Below are 13,334 nucleotides of genomic sequence, written 5' to 3' on the forward strand. Positions count from 1 at the left end.
TAGTATTTCAACATAGAGTGTGTGCGGTTGGTTTCTTTCTCTTTGTTCTTCCTCCTCCTCTTCCTCCTTCTCAGGATTTCTTCTCTCGAGAGACTTTTGAAGAGCAGCAAAGGCCAAGGAGCAGGAGTCAGTCTAGTTCCCAAATGCACCTCCACATCAGAGCTGGGAGCTTTCTAGAGAAGCTACGGGATTCAGACACATGACAATTAGACTATATTTTACATTTCCAAGTTTATGAAGGACCTCAAAAAGAAAAAAAAAAGAACAGAAACGCACTGACCCCCAAGACAACCCGTGACGCAGAATCTGATACACTGAGAATCCTGGACAATGCAGTGATTACCGAATGGCTGAGACACACAGCCCAAAGTCAAAAGCAGCAGGGTTGTTCTGAAAATAGAGATTCAGGAAGCCTAAGAATATGTTCTTATCAATGAGCAGGGCACAGACCGTGGGGTCCTGCTTCATGGTGGATATCCAGAACCTCAGCATCGGGGTGTGATTCACGCAGCTGCAAGACAGGAAAGGAGGGGGTGGGCAAGGGGGCATGTATCACTTTATAGAGTTGGAAGAAACAAAACTATGAGTTTGTTTGGGAACTATGGCAAGCTTAGTGACTATCCAGGAAGCCTGATCTTGGTGAGGAAAAAGGTTCACTTGGAACTGTGTGTCCAACCCTTGACATTGACGATGGCTTCTGTGAAAGTGGGGAAATGCTTGTGAACTGAAGCAGGGGGATCAAGTGTCTTCAGTTCACTGCTGACTGACCAACACCCTCTCATGCTAACTGTCCTAGACCATTTTCAGATTCTACTGTAGGGCTTTGAAAAAAAAAAGAGCAGTTTTCCAGATACTTTTACAATAAATAAAACAATCATGAAACCTGGAAATACAGGCCTTTTCAAAGACGGACAGAGGAGGTCGGGTCTAGGGTCGGCAGGTGATAAACTAAGGTAAGACAGCTGGTGGATGGCGACCATAACCTGGGCTTCGCCACTCTGCCCTGGAGGGAGCTAATATAACTTACCTGCGTGTTTAACTATCCGGTCACCTTAGGTCTGATCGGAAGAACTACTTTCCAAATGCTGGAAGTACCCAGCATGCCTAACGTGGCTGACAGAGGTAGGAGTCGGCAGAGGTTCACACATCTGTCCATTGTCACCACAGAACTTTGAGGCGACAAAGCCCTGCCACGCTTTAAACATGCTTACAAAAAGTGTGGTGCTTCCTTGATGTGCGGTTGCCCTTTGTTTATATGAAGATTATGCTCGCATTGCTTTTGAAACCTTCTGGCTTTTAAAGGGCATTCCTATTTGGGGGAGGGGAGTGTGAGACGGGGCTCAGGTGTGCGGCATGTGTTGCGACTCATCAGGACCAGCTGTGCGGCCATGGAGGGAGCTAAGGGCTGTTTCACCTGTCTGTGAATACACAGGGGACAGTGGGCTCTGAAGCACCAGGAAGGCCTCTGCATACATGGTCTTATCTGCAGAGATGTAGGTAACACGCAAGCCTGTACTTAGTGGGAGAAAAACACAGGTGCTCTTTGGATAAGGAAGCATGCGTGAGTGGCGTCCAGCCCTGATTTCTGTTTCACAAACATTCTAGGACAGTCTACAGGGGAGTTAGTAGTACCCAGAGCATCTCAACAGGTGGCACTCGGTGATTTTGCAATCATATAGTAAAATGTCTTACTCAGAGAGTCCATATACATCCAGCCGCTCAAACCAGGGCCAGAAGAGGTAATCAATCATGGATATTCGGTCTCCACCAAAGAACGTAGTGTTCTGATATTCAAGAATCTAGAAATATACACAGAACAATAGCCGGTTAATTTACACATTTGCTGACATGATTACAGATGCAAAATTAAAATGTCAGATTAATTACAAGGAAGAAAACCTCCCTTGCCAGTGTTCTATTTTCAAGAAATGGCTTCCTCCCTCTGCCAGGGTTGCCCTAGCTCCATTAGGGCCACAGTCTTGACCACACCCTGTTCCCTGTCTCCCTTCAACATTGAACAAACAACATGGCGGGAGAATATGGAAAGAGCAACCCAGGCAGAGGTAGCCCAGCCCTTTCCTCAGCCTGGGACGGGCTTCTCCAAGTCCTAGGCTGTTTCCAGATCATCTCAGCTTGGAGCTGGGAAGCTGGACCTTAGTCTGGCATTGCCCATTCCCCCAGGGACATGAAAAGTCTGAGCCAGTTGCTAAAAACCAGCATAGAAACCCCCCTTGCTGGTGTTATGACCTCATCTCCCACGTACTCCTGGTACTAAAGGGGATGCTGCGGTCTGCACTGGTCTCACTTTTGCCTTCTCCATGGGTTCAGAGCTAAGACATATCAGTGCTGTTCGGTGGGTTCCCCGCCTCCCAGCATGGTCTTCACCATACTTTCTTCTTTTATTCAAATTCTTCAAACTTCATGCTACTCAGCATCAACATTCTACAATAAAATAAACATCTTCTTTCTCAAATGGGACAACAACCCACATAGGTGGACTGTAAGGAAAACACATCTTTGACACACCATAGCAGCTGTGGGCACCTCCGAGTACCTCAGGGTATGGTGAGGAGGCACAAGCCTGAATGAACAGCCTAGCCCCTGAGGGTTCCACAGGAAGAACTTCATCCTGACATAAGATCAACGAGCTTCCCTTCCTGCCTCCTCTTCTCAGAAGGGAAAGCAAACCTCATGGCCCTAGAGCCTTCCTATTCCCCAGGGTGGCAAACAGGCTCCCTGACCATTGTCACAGCGGGTGGCATCGAGACACTAACAGGACAAACGAAGGCAAAAGCGTCTGAACAATGAGACGTGACTCCACTGCTTGTTCCAGACACTTACTAGTAAGACCTGGCTTAGAGAGTGTGGCCTTGGAGTGAGAATGGCCCCCGTGGGCTCACGTCTGGACACTTGGTCCCCAGATGGCGGAACTGTTTAGGAATGACCAGGAGGTGTTGTCTTGCTAGAGATGTCACGGGTGTGCTTTGGGACCTCAAAAGTCTCCCTGCTTTTCCAGTTAGCATTCTCTGCTTTCTGTTTGCAGACTGAGATGTGGGGTCTCCGCTGCTGCTCCAGCGCCATGCCTGCCTCCCTGCTGCCGTGCTCCCCATCACGATGGTCGTGGCCCCCTAACCCTCTGACTGCAAACCCCAAATAAACCCTTCCAAGTTGCCTTGGCATGTTGCTTTTTCACAGCAATGGAAAAGTAGCTAAGACAGAGGGGGAAGGACAACGCAGAAGACGGTAAACTGCCTTGGTGTTCAGAGCAGCTGAAGCCCAACCCCAGGCCTTAAAAGTCCAGTCGCTGCTTCCTGATCCACAGATGTGAGCAAGCAGGCTTATGTTTTTGCTTCTGCAACTGCAAACTGCTTCTGCCGCCATGCCTTGGCTGCCATGATTGATGGTACCCTTAAATCATAAGCCCATATAAGCCCTTCCTCCTAAGCTGCTTCTTGTCACTGGAGTACAGGGCAAGCCTAAAACTCCCCTCATGGTGGGTTCCTTTACAGCTGCCTCCAGGTGACACAGGACACCCTGGCCTGGCCTCCCTGGAGGCTTGCAGCTATCTTTAGGATCTTCGACAGCCCAGGCTCCCTTCTATGCAAATCTGGTACCTCCCAGACACAGTGTTACTCCGCTCCTAGAATACTGTGATGGGGCGATCTTGCAAAGGGGCATTTGGTGTTTGCAGCATTCAAAAGGTTCTACCTTAAAATGTTCTGAGATTGGAGAGAAGGACCAGTGGGCAAGTGTGCATGCCATGCAAGGATGTGAACCCGAGGCCAAATCTTAAAAACCCAGATGAAAACAAACAGATGGACAAAGAGCCAGTTAGGGCCTGATAGAAGAACAAGACCTCTGCAGTCCCTGCGCTCCTTGCAGATACGAGGCTGAAACTGAGGAATCTGGGAAGCTTGTGGGAAGACACCCTGACCAAACAGAGGAAAACCAACAGAGATGTTTGCCTCAAACAAGATGGGGTGTTGTTCTCTTGCCACACTACAACTCCCAGCGTTCCCCTGGGGACACATTTCCCAGAAGCTTTTGCATTCCCCGTTAATAAGCAGGGGCCGCCACGAGCCCTCTCTCTCTCTCTCTCTCTCTCTCTCTCTCTCTCTCTCTTTCTCTCTCCCCCCCCTTCTCTTCCCTGCCTTTCCTACTGTGTCTGCACCCCCTTCCTGTTTGTTGCCCCTCCTCCATTAAAAGTGCACCCACATGGGACCGCCGCGTGTCTGTGTCTTTTCCTCGCGTAACCGTCGTCTAACCCGCAGGAAATAAGAACAATATGGGGGTGAGACTCAACAGCAGAGGGTATCCTCTGACCTCCACATGTGTGCCTGCTTACATACATACACACACACACACACACACACACACACAGTGATGAATAAAAATATAAATAAGTAAAACGTTTTAAAATAGCTATGCAAGGTTTGTTCTCTTTTCCCCACTGAAAAGGAAGACTAGAGGTGCGATAAGGAGTAGCTGGTGAGTGACAGCAGCAGAGGAGGGATGTTTGGTTTGGTGAAGATGTCTTTTTTCCACCCAGGAACCAGAGAAACCCTTCACCTCCTGCTAGGGGACTCTCGGGCTCCCCTTAGGTCGATAGAGAAGAAATACCAACAGGGAACACAAGTGGAAGGCGTATGTGGGACTCCCCCTAGTGGCCATCGGTGGTGTGGTGCAGCAGCCAGGACTCCCTCTCTAAGTCAAAGAGGAGAAAAAATCTTTAAGGCATTTAAGAAAGAAGTGTTCCAGAACTGGAAGAACTTATTTACTACACCACGTACTGTTTTGGGCCACGCAGCATCCCAATTCTGGTAACAGAAGAGCGATTTTATAAAGCTAATCCCAGACTCCTTTAGACCACACATTCCAAAAAGTCCAGTATAAGATCTTCAACCCTTGCTATGGCCACCTGCTTTATACTGCTATCACTTAGGCCATCACCAGGAAATCCTTGGTCTCCAGCCCTCTGGTGGTGCTGTGTCTCCCACTGGACGCCCTGTACTTGATGGAGGAGGGGAAGAATTCCTACAAGTCGGAAGTCACACACACGCCCATTTCTGCAAATGCGAAAAGGCACCTTCAAGGGCAAAAGCGGTAGAATCAAGCCCACCTCCAGAGGCAGCCGCAGAACACTCGGGTCTGGGACAGAGACCTTTTGAGCTGAGAAGAAAATAAAAGGAGCTTTCAAGATTTTAAATTCCAGGTCCTTGCCACGCAGACACAGGACAAACCAAACTGAGCTCACAGCGTAGTGAACAGGGTTCCTGTAAAAGGGACCACTGCTCTGTTAGGAAGAAGGCTGAGAAGTGGGACTTTGGTAGGACTGGCCCCTCCGCTCCCCCGACTACCAATTAGGACGGTGTTAGTCTATGAAGATGCAAACTCCAGCTCGCAGACATCTGGGGACTGATGGGATACCCTGGAAATACTCGCTGCCATCCTCTACAGCGGCTGAATTCTTTTATCCGAAATCTATTTAGTAAAGGTTAGGAAGTACCTAACCACAGCCCATAAAGCAGTAGATGGATGAAAATCCCAGTGAGTCCCCTTCCCATCCCTGGAGAGGCAGAGCGCCCCACGCCCAAATGCAGTGGAAGAACGCTCAACAGGAAACTCTGCCCCTGTTAAAATGTTATACTTCCATATGCACGAGAGGTAAGTTGGATCAAAAGTTAAAACAAGTCTGTGAGTTTGAGGCCAGCCTGGTCTACAGGACAGGCTCCAAAGCTGCAGAGAAACCCTGTCTTGAAAAAAAAAATTAAAACAAAAGAGAACAAAACTGCGTTTTAAAAATAGTCAAGTAACCTTTAAATATGAGCAACTCCTCTTTAAATGGAATTGCACCAATTAATAAGAACAGCTAGTATGATCTTAGAGTGGAGACTACAGCATCCTTGAACAATTTTTACAAGACAGCAAACTTAACCAAGCAGCACTAACAAATGGGCAAAAATGCCTTTTTGTTTGTAAAGAAGAAAATACAAATTGAACATTAACATTATGGCTGAGGATGGTAGAGCATGCCTTTAATGTCAAAACTGAAGAAGCTGAGGCAGGGGGATGAAGAGCTTGCAGTCAACCTGGGCTATACAGTGAGGCCATCTCTGAAAAGAAAATGTGGGAAAGGTGGGAGGGAGAAAAGAGGCGGGAAAGAAGAGAAAGAAAGAAGTTAAGGTGACAGGTGAAATTTAAGCTCAACAAACCACGGGAGCTCCTGAGTGGTGCACACACTGCGTAAGCAGACACGACCCTCAGGCAAACTGTGCAGATGAGACTTGCGGGAAACTCTGCATGGAAACGCGAACGATGGGAATACAAGGCAGGCCCACAGACATCGAGCAGCTGAGCCAGAAAGAGCCTCATGGCCGTGGGAAGATAAAGGTTTCAGATGCCCATTCCCTCAGTGATGTTTCAGTCTACTCTGCATCAAACCTGATAACAGCTGAAAAAGAACCAAGCAAAGCAGCAGAGCCAATGCCTAAAGGCAAGATCACATGGACTGTGAGGGAAAACAAAACACCACCAGGAACAAAATCTGTCCAATCTAGAAAGCTACCGCACTACCCTGGGCTAGATTTGACAACTACCACTACGAAAAGGTTTGGAATAGGTCCCTGGCAGAAAAAAAGAACTCCTGATAGGTCCTTCCATGCTGGAATCCACAAAGACAAGAAAAACAGAACTTGGCTCGAGTGTGATGCTGAAGTGGAAAAGTCAATACCACACAAAAATAAAACTAGATTGAGAGGAGAGAAAGAGAGAGGGAGAGAGGGGGAGAGAGAGGGGGGGAGAGAGAGAGAGAAAGAGAGAGAGAGAGAGAGAGAGAGAGAGAGAGAGAGATTAGCTGGGTATGATGACACACTTTCAATCCCAGCACTTGGAAGGCAAAGACAGGCAGATCTCTGTGAATCCAAGGGCTACATAGTAAGAGACACTGTATCAAAAACAAGAAACAAAAACAACCTCCACCAAACATAGAGAAATTAACAACTCTCTGCTCAGAGAGGTTTTGGCTGCTTCTTTTCAAGCAGTGCTGCCTCTTGGTGGGCAAAGACTCTCTTATTAGATGGCTCTTTCAACACTGCGATTAAAGGCAGTGTTGCTGAAGCAGTTCTAGAACCATCCCCAGGATTCCTCTTGGCCAAGGCTCCAGAGTCCAGCAAAGCCACTGCCACCGAGGGGTTGTTGGAGTCTGAGGCCTCAGGACACAAGTGAATATTTCTTATTACTCTCAAATCACTGCAACTGTACAGCTGCAAGACAGGAAACACAAGCTTTTGCGGATTTAATCTGTAACTAGGTGATAAAGTCAAATGGAAGAATATTAATAGCCAGCCATCTCGTAAAGGGATAAAGACAGCAGTTCTCTGGCTGTCAACGGGGGAGCAACCTCACCCATAAAAAGAATTCATTTTGGTTTCCAGACCAAAGGTAAAGAGACCCACAGAGCATACTCAGAGTGGGGTGGGTGGTAGGGAGCTCCATTACTGCCCTGCTACAGCAGATTCTACCAGCAAAGACTGCTCCCTGTCCATCCACTGACCTTCCATTTCTAAAACACACAAAACTGATTTTATTTGGGGTACCGCAACTAAAAGATAGCTTCTCCCCACACCTCAGCCTCCTCTGCTAGCTTCATGAGGAAGCATGGAAGCAGTCCTGGACTCCCTCTGGCTTCCCAATGTGAGAGAACAAACCATGATTAGACAAGCCTTCAGCAGTTAGGTCCCACACAGCTGCTACCAATACCTCAGCCCCATCAGCAGAAATGCAGAGAATCTCAGGGAACACCACAACTCCAGGAAAGGACAAACGCATTGCTCATCCTTGACAACTCTTCAAGAATCACTCCAAAGCAGGTGAGGGATGCAAGCATTCACAGGGGACAGTCAGAGGACCAGAAAGGGACCACGTCAAAGCTTGGCAGAAAGTCTGCAAGCAGGTGATGGCAGGCAGATTAGAGGCAGTACACAGAGCTTGGTCCATCGCCTCTGACAGGACAAACACTCCTTTGTACCTCTTCCAGGTTGCAGAACTCCTGACGCAGGGCAGCCTTCAGGTCCGCACACTCTCTCCCGCATCTCAGCGTTACTAGACACTCCTTGGTTAAGTGTGGGACCTAGACAGAGGACACAGGTTCCTAGTGGAGGTGTTTATGAAAACTGTCCCCACTCCGACCCAAATGCAGTGAGGCATCCCAACTCCAGCACGGGAGGACTTGGCTACATGCCGATGTCCCCGTCCTTGGTGAGGGGTTCAGGGGTATCTCTGTGCTTGCAGGGACCACTTCTCACAGCAGCTGCTCAGGCTAAGAGCTTTCACAGGGTTCTCAGTGCCCCCTGCTTGATCAGCCAGTCCCATGCTGTACGCTCTTAGTGGGGACACTTAATCTCTTTAAGCCTCAGTGTTCCTATCTGAAAAATGGTTCCAGTAACAATACCCACCTTCCAGGGCAGTCAAGGGAGGGAATCAGTAGTCAGAGAAAGTTTGGAACATCACGAGTGTTCAATATATGTTATTAATAAATAGCATAATTAGTGCTATTAATAGCATTTAGTACCTGAACTTTTTTTGTATGTGTGTGTGTGTGTATGTGTGTGTAGGTCAGATGTCAACACTGTGTGTCATCCTCACTCACTCTGCATCTTATTTTTAAAACATTTATTTATTCATATTCTTATTTATTTAATGTGCTCATGTGTGTTCATGTGTATTGTGTGCATGCATGCACACATGCATGCCCACACATATGCATGCACACATGTGGCACAATGCACGAGTGCCAACAAATGCGTGTGGAGCTCTGAGAACAACCTGCGGTTGTCAGTTCTCTCCCTCCACCACATGGGTCCAGGGGATGGAACCTGGGCCACCAGGCTGGGTGGCTTCCTTGCTGAGACAGAAGCTGGCAGATTCAGGGAGACTAGCTGGCCAGCAAGTCCCAGGCATCCTCCTGTGTCACCAACCCCACCCCAGTACCGGGAAGACAGGCAAGCACTGCCATGCTGGCTTTTTATGTGGTGCTGAGGATGCCATCAGGTCCTTATGCTGTGCACCAAGCAAACACGTCACACTGAGCCCTCTCCTCAGCCCTCGCCGAATCATTTTCCTTTCTTTTCGAAGGGAAATGTCTTAACTTTGCTATCACCTTTTCTCTCATTACCAACACCTGTACCCAGGGATCATGCTTCCGAGAGTGCTGTCTCTCTTCCTCCAGGCACAGCGTCACTCCAGTATTTTGTACCTGGAGCTTGAGAAATGCTCCTTTTTAGGACCAGCAGTCTCCGCTGTTTCAACACTCCCACTTCTAGCCAGGTGCATTTCCACTTTCTGCTCTGAATGCCAGTGATCACACCTGACTCTAATCCCAGGTGAATTCTTCAGAGCCTCACGGGGTTAAAATGAAACTGTGTCATGATTGATCTTAGAATGGATTGAAGTTGTGGAAACATGTACAAAGCAAAAATCAAGCCTATGAGGCTATTCGCAATTGTGTGTACCTTACAGAATAGCTCCTCCACACAATTGTGTGTACCTTACAGAATAGCTCCTCCACACAATTGTGTGTACCTTACAGAATAGCTCCTCCACACAATTGTGTGTACCTTACAGAACAGCTCCTCCACACAATTGTGTGTACCTTACAGAATAGCTCCTCCACACAATTGTGTGTACCTTACAGAATAGCTCCTCCACACAATTGTGTGTACCTTACAGAACAGCTCCAGTAACATCTTCTGGCGAGCTCGTTCGTAAGGGTCATATGGAAACAGCTTCCTTCCTGGGTAGATGTCATCCAGGTACTCGCAAGCGATGACGGATTCGTAGATAAGTTGACACTGGCTGTTCTCCAGGACAGGAATCTGGCCAAAAGGATGTTTTGTATAGTACCACTCAGGCTTGTTTTTCAGGTTAATGTTGATAACTTCGTGCCTTGAAAAAACAAAAGGGAGACAGGCTGGAAATGAGAAGCATATAGGAAGACAGCTCACCTCAAAACCAGACAGCTGTACCATTCATGCTGAGAGCTGTTTGACACGGGAACTTTGTGTCAAATATATGACATGTTCGTGTTCGTTTCTGCACTGGTGTCTTCCACGGCTTCTCTTTTCCTGTGATTGAATCTCAAGCACGATAGCATCTCCTAAGAAGTGGCTGAGGCAAGATGAGAGCCAGGCTGACTCCATATGCACTCAGCCACAGCGCTGGGAGATGAAAGTTGGCAAGCACAAGTCCAAGAGGACATGGTGGCTCAGGTCTGCAACCCCAGGACCCAGGAGACAGAGGCAGCAGGACTGTAAGTCGGAGAGCAATCTAGGCTACATTTGAGGCCCTGTCTCAAAAGCAAAACATTAACAACCACAGAAACACAACTGTGTTATTAACAGGTCATACTAGACGCTGGTGAATGCTAACAGTGAAGACCTCACAGCCCACAACAAGCTGTATGCTCAAGCTGAGATCCTAGCCAGTTCCTTCCCCTCTCGGTGCTCAGTGTCCACAAGTCCCATGTCTTGGCGTCACTGTGGCGATCAAAGCAGGGATTGTGTGTAGTGTTCGGGAGAGTACCTAGTACATTAATTAGACGCAATCACTTTTCAGTCCTCCCCTACTCATTATTATTGGAAGTTCAAAACCAGGAGGTCACTAGAGGCACAAACACACGTTTAAGAAGATTTAGAAAGAAAAAAACAAAAAACACAAATGGTTACATTCTTCCAAGCGGCAGTTCTCAACAAGATTATTTTACCTCTCCTCCATGCAAGGAATGAGCATCAATATCCGGGGACACTTTGGTTTTCAGCAGGGGAGTGGGGTACCATCCTAATGGGTAAAGAAGGGGATACTGACAAACAACCTGGGATGCACAGGACAACCCCCTTTTCTCTCCCCAGCAAAGAGTCATCTGGCCCCAAATGCCAGTCAGTGATGCTAAGATTGAGGAACTCCACTAGGAAAAACCAGTTATGGGTCCAGGCTTGTAGTTTAGTTGGTGAAGTGCTTGTCCAGCTAAGGAAGCCCTGGATTCTGTCCCCAGCATCACACAAGCCAGGCATGGTGACACACTGCTGTAATTCTAACACTGTGGAGGAAGAGCTAGAAGGCTCAAAAGTTCAAAACCATCCTCAGATACATACTGAGTTTGTGGTCATCCTGAGCTGCATAAAACCCTGTTTCAAAACAAACAACAAAACCCCATAACTATTATTTTAATCAGTTCCTAAGCGGCCAATTTGTGCCCAAATGAGCAACACCTTGCATTGCTCTGATTTTTCTAAAAGTAAACAAAACCAACAGGTACCATAGGGCTAAATAGATTCGAGCCAGCAGGAATACTCTGGGAATGTATATTATACATAAGCATTTATGCAGTGTTAACTTAAAGCTATTTAAATTTTTCATTTAAAATATCTCCATATGAGTCTCTCTATTCACTGACACAGACTGAATGTCTGACGCCAACCCCTATGATGGACTTCCCAAGTCCTGAGCCAGAGGCTGGAGTGACACTTGCATTTTGTGTGTGAGAGGGGGTCTTATGTGACCAAGGCGATCCTCCTGTCTCAACCTCCCAAGTTCTGCGGTCACAGGGATGTTCCTCCATGCTTGGTTTCAGGTGGTGAACCTATGCCTCATGCAAATAGAGCAAGCACTCCTAGCGGTTCAGCTCCAACCCCAACAAACACTTTCTCAACACCTACTAAGTGCCAGGCTCTCTTCTAGTGCCACAATGAGGCAGAGCCTACTATCTCGAACTCTTTCTCTGCATGGTTGCCATGAGCGGGAGGTGGTAGAAAGACAGAATGAACTAGGAAATGTTGGAAGTAGTTAAGCATGAAGAAACAGAACAGAGTTACTCCAAGCTGCTTGGGCGGAGGTAGGGCTACCTCGGTGCACTTAGGAGAGGTGTCAGTGAGCTTGGCCGTGCCCTTCCTAAACCAGGGGTGGGTAGGTGGGGACCAGTTCACCGACAGCATCATTCAGTGTAGGCTGCTGTGCCCGATGGTTCTTGAAAATCTGATTTGGAAGAGAACTCAGGATTTCAGGAAATCCTACACAAACTCAGCCCTTGGAGTTACTCAGGCTCAGAAGAAATGGAAGAGAAGCCCTTCAAAGAGCCGAGCCTCAGACTTGAAATATTCTCCTGGAGATGAGGGGCGAGGGTGTGCTCAGGGAGCACGTGGCCTCAGTTTCTCACCTGATGCCTTTGGCCTTGAGGACCAGGCGTGTCCTGTGCGAGTAGGGGCAGAACCTCATGCTGTAGATGCGAATCACACCCTCTGGGACTGGTCCTGGGGGACAGCTGCCTGCAGGGCGGGGCAGGGGCGAGAAGATGGAGAATCTGGTTAGCCCTGTGGGAGGGGCCTTGCTCACCTCATGGGTGTTCTTGGAGGACTCGGTTCTGGGCCTCTCAAGCTCCACAGGAACACTTGCACATACAGTTTGTCCAAGTCTGTCCTCTGTCCTCTGGTTTACAGGCCAAGGCTCAGTTACCCCTCTCCAGAGAGAGCAGCCCCATCATGCCTCTCCCCCATTCCAAGGGTCCAAGTCTTGAAGGTTTACCTCTCCCCAAGCATCTGGAGGCATCCCCAGACATTAATCTCCAGGTGTCTGTGCAGTACCCGAAGGCTCACAGTCGCCACCTTGTGGCTCTCTGCTGCCCGTGGTTCCAGATACAACTGTGCTTCCTCCGGACCCAAACTGACTTTCTCAGCAGAGGACAGCACTCTGGTGGAGCAGAGAGAAAGTGAATTGGGACCCCCTAGGATAATCTAGCCCTCTCCGAGACACCTCCCCAGATATGGAAGCCCACAAATGGATGAGGGAAACAATAAGTACCCACAGAAAATACCTCTTGCTTCAAACACACAGGGAAAGCATTTGGTGGGTCCTCACCCACAAAAAGAAGACTGGACATTTAAATCTCAATGTGGATTTCAAAGGAATCGAAAACAAATCGATCAGGCTAATATTACCTTTTCCTTTCTCTCACAAATCCGCATCCTAAGCAGATAGTTGACCACACTTTCTGCATAACGTGTTCAGCGTGCCTTCTTTTTAAAAAGGCCAAACTTTCTCATGGTTCATCAAACGGAACGGAACACTTGGGACATGGTGAGACTCTGCACCACTCAGGAAGTGGATGGCAGCTTCCAGTCCACACTGCTCTCACCTCTCCCTGATATTCCATTTGTGAGATTTTTACCCAGGTTCTGAAAATCTGGCAGTGAGGAGGAACAAGACTCCTGGAGCCGAGAACTGTTTCTGAGTCCTCCTCCAGCCTGACTTTCTGGCAGAGTCCTTCAGTGTCCAAGGACAAAAAG

General features: G+C 48.1%; 1 protein-coding gene across 1 annotated transcript; it reads right to left on the reverse strand.

Moving 5' to 3' along the window:
* Window positions 1-339: 339 nt before the first annotated feature.
* On the reverse strand, window positions 340-12,607 carry LOC121454595 (glutathione S-transferase omega-2). The gene is made up of 6 exons (XM_041662007.1): window positions 12,574-12,607; window positions 12,209-12,317; window positions 9,720-9,942; window positions 8,027-8,128; window positions 1,693-1,799; window positions 340-511 (listed from the first exon to the last, which is right to left on the reverse strand). Exons 1-6 carry the CDS (start codon window positions 12,605-12,607, stop codon window positions 340-342), a joined length of 747 nt encoding a protein of 248 aa, XP_041517941.1.
* Window positions 12,608-13,334: the final 727 nt, after the last annotated feature.

The sequence above is a fragment of the Microtus oregoni genome, unplaced genomic scaffold (assembly GCF_018167655.1).
Source record: "Microtus oregoni isolate MIOR12 unplaced genomic scaffold, Mior012 000012F_ref0000307, whole genome shotgun sequence".
NCBI classification, from domain to species: domain Eukaryota; kingdom Metazoa; phylum Chordata; class Mammalia; order Rodentia; family Cricetidae; genus Microtus; species Microtus oregoni.